The sequence below is a fragment of the Phytophthora parasitica genome (genome assembly GCF_000247585.1).
Source record: "Phytophthora parasitica INRA-310 unplaced genomic scaffold supercont2.38, whole genome shotgun sequence".
NCBI lineage: Eukaryota > Oomycota > Peronosporomycetes > Peronosporales > Peronosporaceae > Phytophthora > Phytophthora nicotianae.
In genome coordinates this window covers 90,108-109,506 of record NW_008649024.1, presented here as the reverse complement: position 1 = coordinate 109,506, position 19,399 = coordinate 90,108, and the positions used below count along the sequence as shown (strand labels likewise).

Here is a 19,399-nt window from a genome sequence, read left to right as displayed (position 1 = left end):
GAAGAGCACTGTTGGCATCACCAGCAAGCTGTTGATCTATCTACGTAGACTTACCTTGGTCGATTTTCGCGGTCATCATCGTTTTGGTTGCTGGTAGGTCATAAACATACATTGCTCAAGTGTAATTTGGCCCAAGTGGCTACAGTAACTTTAGCCCTCTGCCTTTCCACTGGATATCCGTCTCAGAATCAGGTTGGACTTGGCTTCAGTATGCTTGGATTCTCACGAGTTTTGTGTGCGTCACACACTTGGGTGCAGAATTGCGTCGAGGCAAGTCACATTCGAACACACGCTCGACTATTCACCTACCGCGAGAAGGGCATCATGAGCCGCAGTCGGTCGTCCATAAGCCACCGCTCGTCCATTAGCAGCAGCGTAGCGGGAGCACCCACGGCACTGCGCAATGACGCAATCTTGTACCTGACGATCCTCTCAGCGCGCGACCTTAAGAGGGTGCAGACTCTGGGAGAGCAGGACCCCTACTGCAGTGTGTACCTGACGACGGGAGGGAAGGAACAGGAGAAGGCAGCGTTTAAGACGGACACGCACGACAACGGAGGTTGGTATTTGCAACAGAATGATGGTTGCTTTGGATACTAACGCTGCCAATTGGCAATTGGCAGGGACGCAACCGATGTGGAATGCAAAGGGCCACATTTTGATCCCCGACATCTCGTCGGATATCGTGCGCTTCCGTATCAAGAACAACAACTGGGGGAAGAAGTGAGTGGCGCATTTTGTCAATGCAAACATGGAGTAGAATAAGCTGACGTGTCATTTTGTGCAGCACGGTGATCGGAGAGATCGCGTTGGCGATGCGAGACTTGTCCCGAGGACGATCCATGGAGAAGGAGTTCGCGTTGACCCCCACGGGCTATTTGAAGGTGCTGATGTATCTGTCACTGGGTCACGGTGCGTTGATGTGCATCGTTTCGTTGTGGATTTGCTCGGATCGAGACTGACGACGATTTTCTTCGCTAGAAAACCCGACATCACAGCCTCGCGTGAAATTTGGCGAATATCCGCAGCACTTCATTCCCGGCAAGACCAAACTCTACCTGGGTCTGATCTCGGGTAGCAAACTGCGCGATATCCAGTCGTTCGGCACTCAAGACCCATTCTGCGAAGTGTACCTTGGTCGCAGTCGCGTTCCTTCAGCAAAGGACCTGGTGTATAGAACGAAAACCCATGACAATGGAGGTACATACACTCGATGGTGATAGTAAGGTTGAGGTTGCTAAGTGTTTGTGTGGAATTTGCAGGAAAGAACCCGCGCTGGATCGAGGCTATCGCGGTTAGCGTGAGATGCATAGAGCACGACTTCCTCGTGATTCGGGTCATGAACGACAACACTGTGAAGGAGTAAGTGAGGACAACGCACTCTATTCTGCCCAGTGCTCTAACTTTTGCTGTTTGTGTGCGTGTAGTACGCTTATTGGAGAGCTGTGCTTGAAGGTAGAGATGCTGATCGGCCGCAATTTCGAGGACAAGAGCTACCCCATCGAAGCGGACGACACGATCGTGGGGCAGGTGCGACTTCAGCTCGCGCTATTCAACGACGAGATTATGGACGAGGACGAGATCCGCGACTGCGACGTGGACGGCTGCTCGTGCGCTTCGACACACCCTGTTCGTGCCACGAAGGTCGGCGATGTGCTTATCAATGGCATTTCTCCCGAAGGTGTGCAGTATCTAGAAGCCGGTACCGCTGTGCACACGGGCTGCGAACTGGCAGGCGACTATGTCGTGGACAAGGACGTGTACGAAGGTGACGGATGGGAAGGAGAGGAACTCGATACTCGCCGACTGGAGCAACTTGACAGCGATGAGTGGGAAGGCGACGAATTGTAGATGGCTACAGTAGGCAAATAAAAAATGCCTGGGGACAACCAAGGGCAACTGAACCTACACTTGGAAAAAATGGCTACAGTTGATATCGTTTCGTCGTAGGAACATTCCTTTATTTCCGATCGGTTTTCACAGGGACTTGATATTGTAGGAAGAGCTGGAAGGGGCGGCCCAGTTCCCTAACGAGCGAGCCAAGCAGAACCAGGAGGGAGCACCGAAACTATGCGCGCGTGTGGACCGAGCAAGTCGCTGCTGGTGGCGCTGGCGGCGACTGTGCTGTCAGCCTCGGGGATCGACGGCTTCTCGTTGCCGGGTGTACAGATGACGACGTACACCAAGGGCGAGACGCTGCCCATCTTCGTCAATAGCCTAAAGTCGGCGGAGACGCTGTTGCCTATGGACTACTACAAGTTGCCTTTTTGCCAGGTACCTAATTCTAGGCGTTTTGTAATTCTAGGCAATATGTCACTAATTGAGTTCTTATTCTGCCTAGCCGGAGAAAATTGAGTACAAGTCGGAGAACTTGGGCGAGTATCTGACGGCTAACCGCATCCAGAACTCCCCGTACGAGATTAAATTCCTGGAGGGACAGGAGTGTACTGTGCTGTGTAAGCAGGAGTACGAGGAGAAGGATGTCAAGGTGTGGGAGAACAAGATCAAGGACTCGTACCGCGTCAACTGGATCCTGGACAACCTCCCGGCCACTTCCGTGTCGTCCGAGGGCGGTATGACGGTGGGTTTCCCTCTAGGAAGCTTCAATCCCGAAGTGGAAGTGGTGCCGCAGCTCAATAACCACGTCAAGATCCTCGTTGGCTACAATAACAACCCGATAGGCGGTGCCGAGTCGTCTGAAGATGAGGGACGCATTGTGGACTTCAAGGTCATCCCGTACAGCTTCGAGTACGCGGCCAGAGGCTACGACGAGACCAACAACCGCATGGATTTCTGTGAACACTCGAGCGACCTCAAGCGTCCGCTATACGTCCGCAAGAACAAGGACGGCAAGATGCCCGTGTACTGGACCTACAGTATCGAGTGGGTACAGGACAACGAGCACGACTGGCGTACTCGATGGGACGTCTACTTTGACGCTGGCTCAGGAGGCGATGAAGTCCACTGGTTCTCTATCATCAACGCTCTTGTGATCGTGCTGTTCCTAAGTGGAATGGTGGGGATGATTCTCATGCGCAGTCTCCACCGCGATATCAGTCGCTACAACCGCGTGCCGACCGAAGAAGAGCGTGCTGAGGAGCGTGAGGAGTCTGGATGGAAGCTCGTGCATGCCGACGTGTTCCGTCCGCCCTCGAAGAACCCGATGCTGTTCTGTGTTATGGTGGGCACGGGCTGCCAGCTGCTGGGCATGGCGTTCGTGACACTGTTCTTCGCTGCTGTGGGCGTCCTGGCGCCGTCGAACCGCGGCAAACTGGTGATCGCACTGCTGGTGTGCTTCGTGCTGCTGGGTATGCTGGCCGGTTTCACGTCGGCGCGTACGTACAAGATGTTCAAGGGCAAACGCTGGCAGATGTGCACGGTGCTCACGGCTGTGCTGTTCCCCGGGATCATGTTCTCGCTCTTCTTCTTCCTCAACCTGTTCGTGTGGGGCGCTGGCTCGGACGCTGCGGTGCCGTTCGGCTCGATTCTACTGGTTTTCTTCCTCTGGACGGGCATCTCGGTGCCGCTGGTGTTCGCAGGCGCCTATTTCGGCTTCAGGTGTGTGTGTATGATGGATTTTGAGGCTGGTAGAGTTGCTAATGATGTTTTTCACTTGTAGGAAAGCACCTATTACGTTCCCCGTGGCCACGAGTAACATCCCGCGTCCGGTTCCTCCTCAGCCGTGGTACATGACGCACATGTCGGCGGCGGCAGTGGGCGGCGTGTTGCCCTTCGGTGCCATCTTTGTCGAGCTCTTCTTCGTGCTGTCGGCGCTGTGGACGGACAAGTACTACTACGTGTTCGGCTTCCTGCTGCTGGCCTTCCTTATCCTTATCAACACGTGCGCTGAGATCACGATCGTGCTCACCTACTTCCAGCTCTGCTCGGAAGACTACAACTGGTGCGTTGGAGCGGCGTCTTGGTGATAAATGTTTGCAATTTCTAACGTTTGGACGTGTGTGCAGGTGGTGGCGGTCGTTCTTCGTGTCGGGTGCATGCGGAGCCTACGTGTTCCTGTACTCGACGTACTACTACTGGACGCGTCTGGACGTGGCGAACTTCATCGGCGCTATGCTCTACTTCGGCTACATGGCGGTCATCTCGGGCGCGCTGGCGCTGCTGACGGGCGCAGTGGGCGTCGGTGCCTCGCTGTGGTTCACGCGCAAGATCTACGCGTCCATCAAGGTCGACTAGAGCAGAATGGACAAAGAGCTGAGGTAGCGTATGCGAGCGAGCTGCTCGTTAGTAGGAGCGCCGCAAGGTTAAACTGTGGAGAGGAATGCGGTGGGCTGTACGAGACGAATACACTTTTCCTTCTTAGTGGTCGCGACGCAGCAAGCAAGAGGACGATGTTGTTGTCTTGCATCAAGTTGCTTGTGCGAGTTGCGCCTGTTGTTGCATCGCACAGTTTTTGGGCTCAGTTTTTGTTTTTTTTTCCTGATTTTTTTTTGTGATCTTGTTCAATTTGCGGATATCAACTAAGAATGGGAACACATTCGTCGGTGCCATCAGCTGGAAACAGTTGAAAGTCTCATTGAGAGCTTGAGAATGATCATCAATGCCTTCCCGTCGGGATCAGCTTGCTTCGGTGGGATTCTGCGGTCGGAGCCGCGCGGTTATCGTGTGGTGCTGGTGCAACGCTGGTCGGAGCCATCTGGGAGGCAAGTTGAAGGACACAAGGTCGGCGGTAGAGACAAGATGCCGACGAGGGCGCTGATGGTCTCGACATGATGGATACAATTTGCATGTCATGTCATGTCATGCTGCCCAAAGATGCTTGGTGGTGGTGACTGCGTGTTTTTCTGCAGTCGGACCGTCCTCAGGGAAGGCATGTATTCCTGTTCAGGGGTTTGGTTCTTTGAGTACATGCATGTTGTGCGAACGACGATCGCGGGCGTCGATCGTGCGCTAGTTTGTATTAGGCGGTCGCACAGCAGCTATACCAGCAAACGAAGCTCGTATAGCTGCTGTGCGGTTCCTTGTGTGTGCGTGTTTCATGTTGTGAAGTGTTCTGAACGGATAGGGTATTCTTGGTCGAGCGGCTTTGAGCATTTCTTGCTGACAGTGACAAAATACGGGAACAGGCATGCGTAATTGTTGAATGAGTTTGTAGCATTGGTAGCATGACAGGGCGAGTGGTGGGCAGCTGATTCGTGAATCAGGGTGAGCAGCCTGATGGAAGGTTATTAGCCGTGACAGCTACTACTGAAGCTACAAGAGCTGCACATTGTTGGCGAAACTCTTGGCTTAACGAACTGTTTCAAATGCCGCTCGACAGCAAATTCTTATACGGGGTATTATCACTTTTCAGGGGATTATCACTAAAAACAATCGTTATTGTAGGACAAAATTATAAAATCGATAAACACGTTCGTTTGCAAATAACCTCGAAAGTTGCCGTTCGTTGTTCACGTCTTTAGTGACTTCTCCCAATAGTGCCAACTCAGATAGATAGAGTACGTCAGACAAAACACACCGCTACTAATACGACGAGCTACAACCTTACAGCTCCACAACATCGTCTGCTCAGTCTCCGCAGTCACACATGCAGATTCAGGAATCTATTCCTCTTTTCCTTTAAGAATAGCTCAGCGCCGCGGTCATCAACTCATTTTACAATCACTCCATGTTCTTATCCGAAAACACAACTATGACACTAAACTCAGGTTTTTGTTTGTCGTCCCTTTCCGAGGTTTTATTAGCCATCCTCTCGGCGTGCGGTCGGGTCGAGTGGCCCCCACACGCAGATCGGCAAACTGATAGCGCAGTGGGCGCTCATCACTAACTCGAAGCCATGGAGCGACGCGGCGGGGGCACCCGCAAGGAGCGGCTTCTGCGCGCCAAGATGAAGAAGAAGATGCAGGACTCGGACTCGTCGCCCAATGGCAACACGTTCGAGGACATTCTGCACATGCCGGACTTGTCAGAGCAGTCGCTGCTCGAGAACCTGCGCAAACGCTACGAGCACGAGCTCATCTACACGTACGTGGGGCCCATCGTCATTGCCATCAACCCGTACAAGCAGTTGGACGTCTATAGTGAGCGCCACATGACCGAATACTATGGGAAGGCTATGGGGGCACTACCTCCGCACGTCTTCGCATTGGCCGACCACGCCTACACGCAGCTCATCCAGGGCGGTGCACTAGATCCAGCCAATCAGAGCATCATTATCAGTGGAGAGAGCGGCTCGGGCAAGACAGAGACCACGAAGATCATCATGCAATACCTGGCTCGAGCCACAAGCTACCGCAAGGGTCCAGAGGGCGAAGGACCGCCTCCTGCGCCTCTGGAAGGCATGTCCGGCGCTCTGGGCAAGCTCGAGGAGCGCGTGTTGGAGAGTAACCCACTGCTCGAGTCCTTTGGCAATGCCAAAACGTTGCGCAACGACAATTCCAGTCGCTTTGGCAAGTTTATCGAGATCCAATTTAACCACCACGGCAAGATTGTGGGAGCTCAAATTCTCAATTTTCTGCTGGAAAAGACACGCATTGTGTCCCAAAGTCTTGGCGAGCGGAACTACCACATCTTCTACCAATTACTCGCCGGCGCGGACAACGCGCTCAGGGAAAGGCTGCAGCTGCAAACGCCCCATGACTACGAATATCTGCGCAAGAGTGAATGTTTCAACATTCACTCTTGCGACGACGCCAAGGAGTTTGCCACGACCAAGCGCTGCTTGGAAACCATCGGCATCACCGAAGACCGACAGGAAATGGTCTTTGAGCTCCTTGCAGCCGTGTTGCACCTTGGCAACTTGCAATTTGCAATGGAAAATGACACTTGTGTGACTGTAGGGGACATTTCAGCCAATGGGATGAAACTAGTGGCAAATTTGCTTAAAGTGAGCGAAGACGCGCTGTCCAAGGCGCTGCTAACTCGCCAGCTGTACGTTGGAGGCAAGGTGATCGTACAGCAGCAGAACTCGGAGCAGGTACGCGACAAACGTGACGCTCTGGCCAAGGGCATCTACTCGTCGCTGTTCTTGTGGCTCGTGTCGGAGCTGAACCGCACGATCTCACGCCATCAGGACAAGTGGGGCTTCATCGGAGTGCTGGATATCTACGGCTTCGAGAAGTTCGAGTGGAACACGTTCGAGCAGCTGTGTATCAACTACGCTAACGAGAAGCTGCAACGTCACTTTAACCAGCACATGTTGGAGGTGGAGCAGAACGACTACGCTAAAGAAGGGATCGACTGGAAACATATTGACTTTGAGGACAACCAGGAGTGTCTGGATCTCATTGAGAGCAAGGTGAACGGCAAACCCGGTATCTTTATTTCATTGGACGATAATTGGAGACTGAAGGGCGAAGAAGCCAACAAGAAGTTCGTGTCGAACCTGCACAACTCGTTCGGACGCACATCTAGCGGCCATTCGAGCGGCAAGAACAAGTTCTACGTGCACCCGAAGATGGACGCGGACCTGCACTTCGGTATCAAGCACTACGCCGGCGAAGTCATCTACGACGCGAGCGGCTTCAACGACAAGAACAACGAGACGTTGAACGACGACATGAAGGAGCTTATTCGACAGTCCAAGAGCGACTGGCTGCGCGGCATCTTCGACCTGAACATGCAGTCCATCGAGGCCATCCCAGGCAACAAGCCGCAGCAGCAGCACTCGATCTCTCGACGTCCTAATGAGATGAAGAAGGGCATGCAGGGCAATAAATCCCGTAACATCCGAGAGGTATCGGTTAGTGCGCAGTTCCGGCATCAACTGCACGAACTGATGAACAAGATCTCGCTGGCCAACCCTCGCTATGTGCGGTGTATCAAGCCGAACGAGTTCAAGCGCCCAAGCGAGCTCAATGACGCAGACTGTGCACGTCAACTCAAGTACTCTGGTATGATGGAGGCCATCCAGATCCGTCAGCGCGGCTTCGCTCTGCGTGAAGACCACGACGTGTTCTTCTACGACTACCAATCGCTAGCTCCCGATGCTGAGAATATCAAGGAACTAGTCGAAGAGATCTCGTCGATGCTTGGAGCTGGTAAGGAGGAGTGGCAATTGGGTAAAACCAAGGTGTTTTTGAAGCGAGCAATGGCGTTTAAACTGCGGAAACTCGAGATGTTGCGATGCAAGTCGGCCGCACGTGCGATCCAGAAGTGGGTACGCAACATGGCGAGAGCTGAAGCGGCAGTGAAGATACAAACTAAAGCGCGGCAGTTTGTGGCCAAGAGACGACTGCAGCGCTTGCGTCGTAGCGCGTACCGTGTCATGTATATCCTACGTATGCGTGTGGCTGTGAGCAAGTACCGTCGGATGCGAGACGAGTACCGTATGCAGAACGAGAAGGCTGTGGCTGTACAGAAGATCGCACGTGGGTATTTGGTACGCAAACGTGACTTGCTGCATCCGTTTGGAGACATGGGGCCCAAGGAATTGGACGCTAAGATCGCAGAGATGGAGAAGGCTATTGAAGACGCGGCAGTGAGCAAGCAGTTCGAGTTGTGCGCCAATTTGCAGCTCGAACTGGAGAAGATCGTAGAAGCCAGGAAGAAGGTTCGCACTGCGAAGGAGATTGATGCGGAGATCAAGAAATTGAACGAGGATATGGAGGCTGCAGCGCTATCGAAGCAGTTTGGACTGTGTGCGGAGCTCCAGAAGCAGCTGGAAGTGCTCCAGGAAGCGCGTAAACACGTCAAGGAAGACCTGAATGAGCTGGAACCTGAAGAGCTGGACGAACGTATCCATGCGATGGAAGCGACGATTGCTGAGGCCATGGCAGCTCGGGATTTCGGCAAGTGTAGCGATCTTCAGGTGAGTCTGGACGCTCTAGTGTCGGCGCGTAAGAAGAAGCAGACGCCTGAGGAACTGGATGCCGAAATCGAGAAGCTCAACGAGGAACTGGACAACTTGATGAAGAAGAAGCAGTTTGACAAGTGTGCGCAGCTACAGAAGGACATTGACGTGTTGAAGAAGAAGCGTGCCAAGTTCCCTGCTGCTGTGAAGGCTCCAACGCCTCCGCCTTCTCCTAAGCCGGAGCCACCGGCAGAGCCAACACCGCCGCCGTCACCTAAGAAGGAGACACCTCCACCCGAGGAACCGGAGCCTCAGCCTGCTACGCCTGCACCTCCATCGAACATGGATCGCAGTGGTATCCTCCCCTCGCGCGATGCTGCTACAGCTGCTCCGAACTCGTCTCCTGCTGCTCTGCCTGGTGAGAAACGACCTGCTCCAGAGGTTCAAGCAGCTCCAATTCCAGCTCCAGCTCCAGCTCCAACGCCGGCTCCGCTGGCTTCTCCGGTTGCAGTGTCCTCAACTCAATCATTTGAAGAACATCCCACTGCTCCAGTGAACGAGTATGTTGCGCCTCAGGAGATCCCTACGGCTCCTCAGATGCCTAGACGTCCTCCTGCGATTTATAATGGTCCTTCTCCGAGTGTCCGACGTGGTGAATCGAACACGATGACACCGATGATGCCTATCAAGCAGCCGACGTTCGAGCGTCGCGCACGGTCAGGTTCCAACAGTTCGGCCACTTCAGGCCACTCGTTCGCTCGCTCGCATTCGTCCATGATGTCTACGTCGTCTAAGACCAAGAAATCGAGCAATGCAGACCCGTCACGTACTGTTGCGCGCTTGCGGCCGGCCAAGGCGATCACGGTGAACCAGGAAGCGACTGTACTGGAGGCTGCTCGACTGATGAAGTCCCACCGCTCGGCTGCTGTGTTGGTGACCAACTGGGAAGGAGCTTTGACTGGTATTTTCTCGGACACAGACGCTGCTCGGCGTGTGATTTCGAAGGGTATGGACCCGGCTAGAGTCACGATCGGATCGGTGATGACTCCGAATCCGAGCTGTGTAAGCTTGGAGGACAGTGCAGTGGACGCCATGGATATTATGCTGAGCGGCAAGTTCCGTCACTTACCCGTAGTGAGTGCGCATAGCGGCAATATTGTGGGAGTTCTGAACGTGGCCAAGTGTCTGCATGACGCTATTCGGCGCGTGGAGAACATGTCGACGTCTCTGCAGCAGGAACTGGGTGCTAGTAGCAATAACGCGATGCTGCGTGGCATGCTGGAGAAGATGCTGTCCCCGTCACTACTCGATGTCTTGTCCAAGCCAGGCGAAGTGATGCCGCCGCTCGTGTATGGTAACATGACGGTATTTGAAGCCACGACGTACATGGCGGAGACCAGACGCCCCGCTCTTGTGGTCTCCTCCAACCCGGAAGCGCCGGATCTCATCGGTATCTTCACGCCGAAGGATGTACTGCTCCGTGTGGTAGCAGAAGACCTGGACGTCAACACTACGCCGGTCAGTGACGTCATGACTCCTAATCCGGAATCTGCAGCGCCAGAGACGTCGGTGTTGGACGCGTTCCACATCATGCACGACGGAAAGTTTTTGAATCTGCCAGTGGTAGCGCCGGATTCGGGGGAAATTATGGGCGTGGCAGACGTCCTGTCCATCAGCTTGGCTTCTTTTGGTGAATCCCGCGACATCGGCAAGTTCTTTAACGCTGCGTTCGATTATCATGACGACGAGACCAACTCCATCGTGTCGGGCAGATCGACGTCCAATCTGTCGGTCGCTAGCAAGGCTCGGCAACAGAAGGACCGGGATAAAGGTGTGAATGTTCGTCCAGTGTCCAGCTTGCGTCCACTGCCTGCGATCACGATCGATGAGGTCGCGTCTGTGTTTGAAGCCTCGTTGTTGATGAAGCAGAAGCGCACGGACGCGTTGCTTGTGGTGGATGAAGCTGGCGGATTGAATGGTATTCTCACAGACACGGACATCTGTCGTCGCGTGCTGGCACTGAACTTGAATCCCGAGGAAGTGCCTGTGTGCAACGTGATGACAAGAGACATCAAGTACGTGTCTCCGAATGACAGCGCTATAGACGCGTTGCTGTCGATGCAGGAGGGTCATTTCCGACATCTCCCAGTAGTGGACGGTGGCAGTATCGCCGGTGTTTTGAACATTGGCAAGTGCATCTACGATGTGTCTAAGCGTCTGGAACACGCGATGCAGTCCACAGATCAACTCAAAGCGTCACTGGAGAAGAGCGGCAAGTCCTCAACACTTCAACAGCTGCTCGCTCCGATGCTGGAGAAGCTGTCGACGCCTACGCTGGGATCGATTCTTGATAATGAGACCCAGAACGGCTCGACGCCCGCGCCGCGTCTACCAAAGTCGTCGCTTGTTAGTGATGTGGCCAAGGCCATGGCGTCCACCAAGAAGGCGGCGCTGATTGTGGACGATATCAACTTTGACAAGCTGGTGGGTGTTTTCTCACCGAACGAACTGGTGCTAAACGTGATTGCCAAGGGACTCAAGGCCTCGGCCACGTACGTGGAAGAAGTGATGCTGAACGACCCGGAGATCGCCACGCCGTCTACGTCCGTGCTGGATGGTCTACACATCATGCACGACTCGCGTATCCTGAACCTGCCGGTGTTGAAGGACGACTCGAACGAACTGGTCGGGATGGTGGACGTGCTGGATCTCAGCTACGGCACCATTGATGCCATCTACGGCGAGAACCGCGAGCAGATGCAGGAGTTCTGGAACACGACGTTGCAGCTAGACCAGCCGTCTTTACCGTCCGAAGCCGGCGACCGCGAACGCACCACGTTATTGTCACGAGCTGAACGTGAGGAGAAGAGCCGTACAGTGGCGAAACTACGCCCGACGAAGGTGCTGACGGTCGTGGAGACTACCACCGTCGCGGAGCTGTCGAGGATAATGGGACGCAACAAGATGGACTGCGTGTTGGTAGTGTCGGAGGAAGGAATGCTCGCCGGTATCATCACGGACACGGATCTAACGCGTCGTGTTGTGTCTGAGAACCGGCCGCTGGACTCGACGTTGGTGGGCGACGTTATGACGCGCAATCCGGTGTTTGTTTCGATGGACGACCCAGCTATTGACGCGCTTATTTGCATGTTGGAAGGCAAGTTCCGTCATCTGCCGGTTGTCGAACGCAATGGCCCTGTTGTGGGCATTCTGAACATTGCTAAGTGTCTGTACGATGCGATCCGGAAGATGGAGAAGTCGGAGCAATCGTCTGCTGCTCTGCGTCACACGCTGGAGAAGGAGATGAAGAGCCGTGTGAACGGTGGAGCGCGTGTCGGTGGCGTCTCTCAACTGCTTGGTTCAATGGTCAACAAGATGTTCTCGCCGGATATCAAGACAGTGATCGAAGAAGAAGGCGTGGAGCCTCCGCGTGTGCAGCGGTACACGTCTGTGTTTGAAGTATCGAAGCAACTGGCTGTGACCAAGAAAGGAGCGTTGGTAGTGAACAACCGTGGCCAGTTCTGTGGTATCTTCACGCCTAAAGAAATGCTGGAGAAGGTGCTGGCTCGCGGTCTGCCTGTGCATACGACGCCCGTGTGCGAAGTGATGCTGGAGAAGGACGTGACTATCAATGGAGCGACGTCAGTGATCGACGCTATGCACACGATGCACGACCACAAGACGCTGTATTTGGCTGTGATGCAGACGGAGACTAGCAAACAACCTATCGGACTGATCGACGTGCTGTCGTTGAGTTATGGATCATTCGCGAAGGGCAAGCCGAGTGAGTGGAAGTCTTTCTGGAACGCTTCGTTCGAGGCCACAGACGACGACGATGTGTCATCGCAACACAGTTTCCGCAGTGGATTCTCGCACAACCTCGCACCTAGCAGCAGTGGATTAAGCCAAAAGGGGCGTCAAGCTAACTTGGCGACCGGGAATGTACGTCCCGTGTCCAAGTTGCGACCATCCAAGGCGATCACGATCTCCGAGACATTCTCAGTCGCTGACGCTGCCAAGGAAATGAGCACTGCACAGACGGACGCTGCGCTGGTGATTGGGCGTGATGGCGGACTGCTCGGTATCCTGACAGATACAGACGTAACGCGGCGTGTTGTGGCGCTGGGCAACGACCCGTTCTACGTGAGTGTATTGGATGCAATGACCCCGGATCCCAAGTTTGTGGACGAACGCGACAGCGCTATGGATGCCATGTTTATGATGCTAGAGGGCAAGTTCCGTCACCTGCCTGTCGTGGATGAAACCGGTATGGTTGCAGGTATGCTGCGTATCCAGAAGTGTCTGTACGACGCCATCACGCGCATTGAGAAGGTGCAGCAGTCGTCGAGTGGCTCTCTTCGACAGCGCCTGGAGAAGCAGTTGCAGGCGACGGGTATCGGTACTGGACAAGGTGCGTTGAAGCAGCTTGTGGCTCCTATGGTGGAGAAGCTTCTGTCGCCTACAGTGGACCAGATCTTGGAGGATGAGACTTTGCCTCCACTTGTCAGTGAACACGATACAGTGATGGAAGTGGCGCGTCAGATGGCTGCGTCGCGTAAGGCTGCGCTTATTGTGGAGGACCCCAATGGAGACAACAGCTCGTCTATTAGTGGTGGACACCGCTCGTCGATCAGTGGAGGAGGCTACGATATCGGCACCTCGGCGCTTACTAGAAAGGTGTTGGGTGTCTTTACACCCAAGGATCTGCTGCTACGTGTGACTGGCGCTGGTCTGGATGCCGCCGAGACGACGGTAGGTCAAGTCATGACGCCTGATCCGGAGACGGCGCCGCCCAGTACGAGGCTCGTTGACGCGCTGCACATCATGTACGAGCACAACTTCCTGCACTTGCCTGTTGTCAACGACGAGACGGCTACGATTGTGGGCATGCTGGATGTCCTGTCGCTGTGCTACGGCACGTTCGCGAGCGGCGCAGCGGCTGAAAGCGGCAAGCCTGTTGACGAAGACTCGGACTGGCGCGCGTTCTGGGACGTATCACTGGCGCTCGGCCACGACGAAGACGACTTCAGTGAACTTGCCAGTGTCACAGGCTCGCGAGTGTCCCGCCGTCGACCTGGTAAGTACACGGAGAGCCACCATTCGTCCATGATGGACCACATTCCCGAGCCTGAAGGAGCTATGCGGCCTGTATCCATGTTGCGACCGCAAGAGGTTACACGTATCAACGAGTTTATCACTGTAGCGGAGGCAGCCAGGCGCATGCGTCAAGCACGCGTCGAGGCTGTTGTGGTGACCACGGAAGAAGGAGAACTGCGCGGTATCTTGACAGACACGGACATTACGCGCCGTGTGCTGGCTGAAGAGATCGACCCGGAGAGTTGTTCCGTGGCTTCGGTGATGACGACCAAGCCTATGTGCGTGTACATGGAGGACCAGGCTATCGAGGCGATCACCAAGATGCTCGAGGGCCGCTTCAAACACTTGCCGGTACTTGGCTCGGACGGCACACCGCAGGGCATGCTGGACATCTCCAAGTGTCTGTACGACGCCATCACGTGTCTGGAGAAGGTGCAACAGTCTACAGAGGCGGCGGCGTCCGAGTTCTCACGTGATCTAGGCACTGGTTCGAACCTGCAGCGTCTACTCGGTCCCATGATGGAGAAGATGGTGCGACCTACTGTTGGAGACGCGCTGGACGGCGAGATCATGCCCCCTGTGGTGAATATTCACACGACGGCGGCGCGTGCAGCCAAGCTGATGGCGAACACCAAGAAGGCTGCGATCGTGCTGGGCGATGAGCAGGAGTTGTGCGGTATGGTGACCACCAAGGACCTATTGCGTAAGCTGGTAGCCAAGGGCTTGTACGCCGAGACGACTACAGTCGAGGAAGTGATGACGATGGACCCGGATCTCATGGGACCGGATATGAGCATCGTGGACGGCTTACGTTCGCTGCATGACGCCGGTCAATTGTTCATGCCTGTGCTGGCAGACGACGGCGAGATCCTCGGCATGGCAGACGTCATTTGTCTGAGCTACGGCCAGTTCCAGACGACGTCCGGCGGCACTTCGAACGGCGACTGGCGCCAGTTCTGGCAGACGGCGATGAATCTCCAAGAAGAGGTGGCTGGCGGCGCGTACGGCGGCATGAATGACGACGCACGGTCGGTTGGAACGATCGAGGAGTTCGAGCGCGATGAGTACAACGCTGGCGGGAGTGTATCGACCCCGACGGCCAGTGCTGTGGGTCTTAATGGCGCGGGTCGATACTCGAACTCGTTGGGTGCATATGCTGAACTGGGCGAGAGTGTGTCGGTGGTGAGTGGAGCGAATACAGCCACGACGAGTGTGTTGATGCAGAAGAATATGGACGACAACACGTTCGTGTTCAAGGTGAGCGACGGCGCACAGGGCCATTTCCACCGCATCATGTGCAGATTCAACTCAATGGGACCATTGCTGGAGCAGATCCGATTCAAGATGGGAATGGACGACAACGAGGCCTTAAGACTCAAGTACGAGGATGACGAAGGCGACCTGGCGCTGCTGACGTCCGATGAGAGTCTCGTAGAGGCTGTTCACATGGCCCAGCGCGCCGGCTGGAAGCGCCTGGTCCTTGTGGTGGACGTGGTCAAGCGGCCGCAGCACGACGGCAACGGCAGCGTCGTGTCCATGGCCAGTTCAGCGGCCAGTGCGACGCCTAGTGTGGCTCCCAGTGGCTCGAATGCTGTCGGTCCGAAGCCACGCAACCGACTGCTCACTAAGGTGGACGAGATGTCTTCTTCGTCGGAGAGCAGTGACGAGAGCAGCGACGAAGAAATCGTGCGCAAGAAGAGCAAAAAGTCTCGACGCAAACGGGAGCGCGTGCAAGGCTTCTCTCTCAATAACCAAGCGGGTCTTATTGCCGGTGGTGCGGCGACGCTGGTGGTGGGTCTGGGTGCAATGGCGCTCATGCTGCTGCGACGTAAGTAGGGAAAATAATGGGTAGGAGTGTAGGTGGATTGAATAAAGCAATACGAATTGCGTATAGAACGTCACGATTTTGGCTTTATCAATGGAAAGATGCTTCGTTTGCAAGTTGCAAAGGCAAATTTTGGTCTAAGTACATACACTTTTGGGGAATTAAATGGATGAGAGGTCGAGTTCGAGTTTCTTTTCCTTTTCGCCTGGTTCTTGTGTGTTGCCAGTGGCAATTGTAAGTTTGGGGTCTCCTTCGCCAGGTTCACTGCACTCGTCGTCTGTAGGTGTGCCTAAGCTGGGCAGTTTGCCATCGCCGTTCAAGCTGCCAGTTGGAGATTGGGCCGCTTGTGCCACGATGAAGCTTTCGTCGCGAACATCCTTTTTGAGGAAATTGTCCTGGACCCAGAACTGCAACGCGTTCATCAGACACGGACATGCGATCATGACGATTGCCAGTTCCACGTCAGGGTATTCCTCCAAAGGTTTGAAAAGCAGCACCGCAAAAGCTCCCAACGGCTTTTGGAACGCCACGATAAGCACCGCAATGAGAAATTTGCAGGTGAAAATGACAATAATCCACGAAATCACTTGCAATATCCATGTTCGCACGCGAACGGGAGTGCCATAGTCACCGGGAGTTTTCAGTGAAGACCAACTGAAACGAAGTGCCAAAAGCACCACCGCCGATAGCAACACATAGTTGAGGAATACTCCCAACGTTGTATCCAAAGTGAAATTCACAAAATACAGCGCACACTGAAACAACAAATGCAAAATATTGTCAATAAGTCGGGCATTTCCAAGATTTCGTTTCACAATGCGTAGTACCTGGTCAACTGGTTCTTCGTCGGACTCGAGTTCCTCTTGATACGAGTAGAGCACGATGGCAATGAGCAGGTTTGCCACATGCGCAAACGTGGCACCAACCATTTGCTTCGAGGCATCGAAAGCCCACACCTATAATTTTTTTTTTTTTGCCAAAAGTCAATCAAGTAAACAAAAAAAAAAATCTTTAGCCACAGTTTGCCACTTTTTGCCACCTCAGCCGTGACAAAAGTTTTACCATCAGCGGACGTCGAGGCACTTCACGCCATCGCTTAAACGCCAGCACGGAGATGGCAATGAATCCCAGCAGCACTTGCAACAGCACGGCGAAATCGCCGCTCAGCAGTTTGCATTCCTTCTCCTCTCCATCCTCACTGCCTTGCCACGCGCTCATGCTGCCGTTGGCGTCTTTCCCAAGCCGAATTGCGGATGCAATTGTTGTTGTATGTGATGGCGAAGTGCGATGTGTTGGGCGCTGCTGATTGGCTAAAAATAGAAATGCGTACCACAATATTCTTGCCATAATCAGAAAAATGACTCACGTCAAGCACCGAAAAAAAATAATCTTTTTCTTTTACAAGCCTAATCAACCGATACACTTTCACCGCACCACTTCCTCCACCGTGATTCTCCTCGTGAACAAGTCATTGCACCCGTTACTGCTCGACGTCGGGTCCATAGATCGAGTTTCGCGTCGTGTTGGGTCGAAATATGACTGCAAAATCTCAAAGTCCTGACTCATCGAGCCGCCGAGGAAGCACCCCACACCGGTGGTCGAGTACACCTTGACCTCGTTGGCTCCTGGCGTTGTAGAGCCAGTATCACTACAGGAGGTTTCTAGCGTGGTGCGACTCTCACCCACAGGCGTCACACTCAACAACACGCCATCTTCGTCCTCGTCCTCTTCGTGCACCAGCAAGCCATTCAGAGTATCACTGTACACCTCACCCTCTAGCAACCGAGTCAACTGTGCGCGCTCTCGTCGAAGCTGCTCCAACTCGCTCTGAAGATCCGAGTTCTGCTCCACTTGAGACTGCAACTGCTGGTGTGCGGTACTCAGCTGATCCTGCAGTTCACGCTGCGTGACTTGCAGCTCCTTGGCCCACGCGTCCTAATAGTCAACACAAAATAGCGTTAGATGACTCGTGTCTGCCAGCACAACAGCAAGCTACAGAATGGGACCTTGTATACCCGTGAGTCATTCGATTCCAGCGAGCGCAGATAAAACGACGACCAGATTGCCAATGAACTTGTATGCCACTTGCACTGCAGCACAGTCGGAGATTTTTCCTTCGATCCTTCGCCACTAAGAGGAACCATGAAAAACGGATTTCGGAAGTCAACAGCTTGAGGATGCGCCTCCAGCAACGTCCACGCGCTGGTGCATCGAATAACAGTCTTGGACCCCTGTAGTAACAAGGTTTAGGCGTGGAGATTTGGATAGAGATAGCCTACCAGTTACTCACCATTCGAGCTTCTTCGCAATCATGGAGGAACGTTCCACTACGCTTGCTATAGACTTCATCAAGTAAAGCGATGAGGTAGCGTTCGCTGAACTCGAATGAGCAAGGGAACTGGCGCATTAGTTGCCACACGGCGTCCACGAATTGAATGAAAACAGGTGACGTGCTGTCGTCTTCCCAGTAAGCAGCTTGAGTGTCAGTGTGGCCCGATCGTGCACGGAATTGATGTCCAAAGGCACACCACTCTTGCTCAACCAATACCTAGCATAAGAGATAACTAAGTACATCAACGTTTCAAGTTGAAAGAGACCAACTTGCACTCACTTGAAACCCCTTTATCGTACGGTAAAACGGATCTGCGCACAGCTTCACCAGTGCCGCGATCTGAGCGGTACGGTCCCAACCATCCGAACAATGGATCACTAAGCTGGTACCTTCGACGAGCTTAGTCACACAGACGGAGCATGACACTAAGATCGAGCGCACATGCTCTAGCCATCGCGTACTCTGTGCAACAACATAAATATTAGCTCCACAATTGAAATAAAAAGAGTAAAAAAATATGCACCTCTAGACATGAAAGCCAGTTTGGTCGTTCATTGCCGCGAATTTCGTTCTTAATGAGATCGAAAAGTTTGCGGATAGAATCTCGCATAGAGTGGATATTCTCAATACCCATGAACATGATATTGGTATCCTTGTAATAGTCCAACCTGCAGACACATCAGTTAGTAAACTAAGCACAATGACCTCAAAATTACACCGCACGTACACTTCAAACCCTCCGCCCAGTGCAATATTGCCATACGCGCTGGTTTGGCTTCTGCAGTCGATGAAAAGTAGTTTCCCTTTACATTCTCGGCGAAGTGCGACCATGTACGCTTCATCCGACGTGCATCTTTTCCTCCGCAGCCCAACAAGTGGCTGTGCACACCTCGCTACCACCGCATCATTCTTGTGCCGATAAGTCACGGCTGGCACCCGTCCACGAGCACGGAAGAAACTAATCTTCCGCAACTCGCCATCAGATACCGACGCAGGTACCACAAATGCGCTGGGATAGGAGGGAGACATTTTGTAGTTATTGTTCACGTGTGCGATGCGAAATCCACCAATCTGAGTGCCACTTTTTGGTGCTTTAAACCCCAGTCGAGTGAACTCGGCTTGTGGGTCGTAGGCTGCCCATCCAGAAGTGTCAGGCTGACGAGCGAAAACATAAGCTGCCGGCTGGAGTTTGTTCATGAGTATCTGGCTGATTTTCACGTACGCGTCGCCCGATACAGCTTCTCCCGGAAAGTTAAATTTTATCAACTCGAAGTTTTTGCACGAAACTTCCAACTGACTCATGGGTCCTAATTTCCCGTTCACCCGGAACTCCGCCAGCTCTGCAATGTTATGCAAATGGACTTCAACCAGCTCTTCTTCATGATGCTATAAAAAA

The 19,399-nt window shown here is 53.7% G+C and overlaps 6 protein-coding genes across 9 annotated transcripts; 4 read left to right on the top strand and 2 right to left on the bottom strand.

Moving 5' to 3' along the window:
* The first annotated feature begins 197 nt into the window (after positions 1-197).
* PPTG_13152 (hypothetical protein) lies at positions 198-1,955 on the top strand. 3 transcript variants are annotated; one of them, XM_008910573.1, is made up of 6 exons: positions 198-559; positions 624-723; positions 788-912; positions 982-1,200; positions 1,263-1,362; positions 1,428-1,955. In XM_008910573.1, the coding sequence occupies exons 1-6, from the start codon at positions 211-213 to the stop codon at positions 1,849-1,851; spliced, it is 1,317 nt and encodes a 438-aa protein (XP_008908821.1). In that variant the 5' UTR covers positions 198-210; the 3' UTR covers positions 1,852-1,955. The 3 variants fall into 3 exon arrangements, with proteins under 3 accessions (XP_008908821.1, XP_008908823.1, XP_008908822.1); XM_008910575.1 differs by having other exon boundaries at positions 1,263-1,955; XM_008910574.1 differs by having other exon boundaries at positions 198-723.
* A 14-nt stretch (positions 1,956-1,969) lies between these two features.
* On the top strand, positions 1,970-4,419 carry PPTG_13151 (hypothetical protein). Its single transcript, XM_008910572.1, has 4 exons — positions 1,970-2,274; positions 2,342-3,558; positions 3,620-3,901; positions 3,966-4,419. Exons 1-4 carry the CDS (start codon positions 2,071-2,073, stop codon positions 4,192-4,194), a joined length of 1,932 nt encoding a protein of 643 aa, XP_008908820.1. The 5' UTR covers positions 1,970-2,070; the 3' UTR covers positions 4,195-4,419.
* A 56-nt stretch (positions 4,420-4,475) lies between these two features.
* On the top strand, positions 4,476-4,740 carry PPTG_23428 (hypothetical protein). Its single transcript, XM_008910571.1, has one exon. The coding sequence runs from the start codon at positions 4,549-4,551 to the stop codon at positions 4,729-4,731; it is 183 nt and encodes a 60-aa protein (XP_008908819.1). The 5' UTR covers positions 4,476-4,548; the 3' UTR covers positions 4,732-4,740.
* A 936-nt stretch (positions 4,741-5,676) lies between these two features.
* Positions 5,677-15,841, top strand: PPTG_13150 (hypothetical protein). The gene has a single exon (XM_008910570.1). It carries the CDS (start codon positions 5,795-5,797, stop codon positions 15,680-15,682), a length of 9,888 nt encoding a protein of 3,295 aa, XP_008908818.1. The 5' UTR covers positions 5,677-5,794; the 3' UTR covers positions 15,683-15,841.
* Positions 15,731-16,979, bottom strand: PPTG_13149. 2 transcript variants are annotated; one of them, XM_008910568.1, is made up of 3 exons: positions 16,734-16,979; positions 16,499-16,627; positions 15,731-16,426 (listed from the first exon to the last, which is right to left on the bottom strand). In XM_008910568.1, exons 1-3 carry the CDS (start codon positions 16,887-16,889, stop codon positions 15,833-15,835), a joined length of 879 nt encoding a protein of 292 aa, XP_008908816.1. In that variant the 5' UTR covers positions 16,890-16,979; the 3' UTR covers positions 15,731-15,832. The 2 variants fall into 2 exon arrangements, with proteins under 2 accessions (XP_008908816.1, XP_008908817.1); XM_008910569.1 differs by having other exon boundaries at positions 16,499-16,979.
* A 64-nt stretch (positions 16,980-17,043) lies between these two features.
* On the bottom strand, positions 17,044-19,305 carry PPTG_13148 (hypothetical protein; the record flags this gene model as incomplete). Its single annotated transcript, XM_008910567.1, has 6 exons — positions 17,044-17,606; positions 17,687-17,902; positions 17,962-18,219; positions 18,283-18,465; positions 18,527-18,671; positions 18,731-19,305. The coding sequence occupies 6 exons, from the start codon at positions 19,303-19,305 to the stop codon at positions 17,097-17,099; spliced, it is 1,887 nt and encodes a 628-aa protein (XP_008908815.1). The 3' UTR covers positions 17,044-17,096.
* Positions 19,306-19,399: the final 94 nt, after the last annotated feature.

Bases quoted from the DNA above. Each gene is read 5' to 3' on its own strand.
- PPTG_13149 (XM_008910568.1), bottom strand. From the start codon at position 16,889: ATGAGCGCGTGGCAAGGCAGTGAGGATGGAGAGGAGAAGGAATGCAAA. The intron at 16,628-16,733 runs GTAAAACTTTTG...AAAAAATTATAG, and splicing joins TGCCTCGACGTCCGCTGATG to GTGTGGGCTTTCGATGCCTC. The intron at 16,427-16,498 runs GTACTACGCATT...TTGTTGTTTCAG, and splicing joins ACGAAGAACCAGTTGACCAG to TGTGCGCTGTATTTTGTGAA.
- PPTG_13151 (XM_008910572.1), top strand. From the start codon at position 2,071: ATGCGCGCGTGTGGACCGAGCAAGTCGCTGCTGGTGGCGCTGGCGGCG. The intron at 3,559-3,619 runs GTGTGTGTGTAT...TTTCACTTGTAG, and splicing joins GGCGCCTATTTCGGCTTCAG to GAAAGCACCTATTACGTTCC. The intron at 3,902-3,965 runs GTGCGTTGGAGC...ACGTGTGTGCAG, and splicing joins TGCTCGGAAGACTACAACTG to GTGGTGGCGGTCGTTCTTCG.
- PPTG_13150 (XM_008910570.1), top strand. From the start codon at position 5,795: ATGGAGCGACGCGGCGGGGGCACCCGCAAGGAGCGGCTTCTGCGCGCC.
- PPTG_23428 (XM_008910571.1), top strand. From the start codon at position 4,549: ATGATCATCAATGCCTTCCCGTCGGGATCAGCTTGCTTCGGTGGGATT.
- PPTG_13152 (XM_008910573.1), top strand. From the start codon at position 211: ATGCTTGGATTCTCACGAGTTTTGTGTGCGTCACACACTTGGGTGCAG. The intron at 724-787 runs GTGAGTGGCGCA...CATTTTGTGCAG, and splicing joins AACAACAACTGGGGGAAGAA to CACGGTGATCGGAGAGATCG. The intron at 1,201-1,262 runs GTACATACACTC...TGGAATTTGCAG, and splicing joins GAAAACCCATGACAATGGAG to GAAAGAACCCGCGCTGGATC.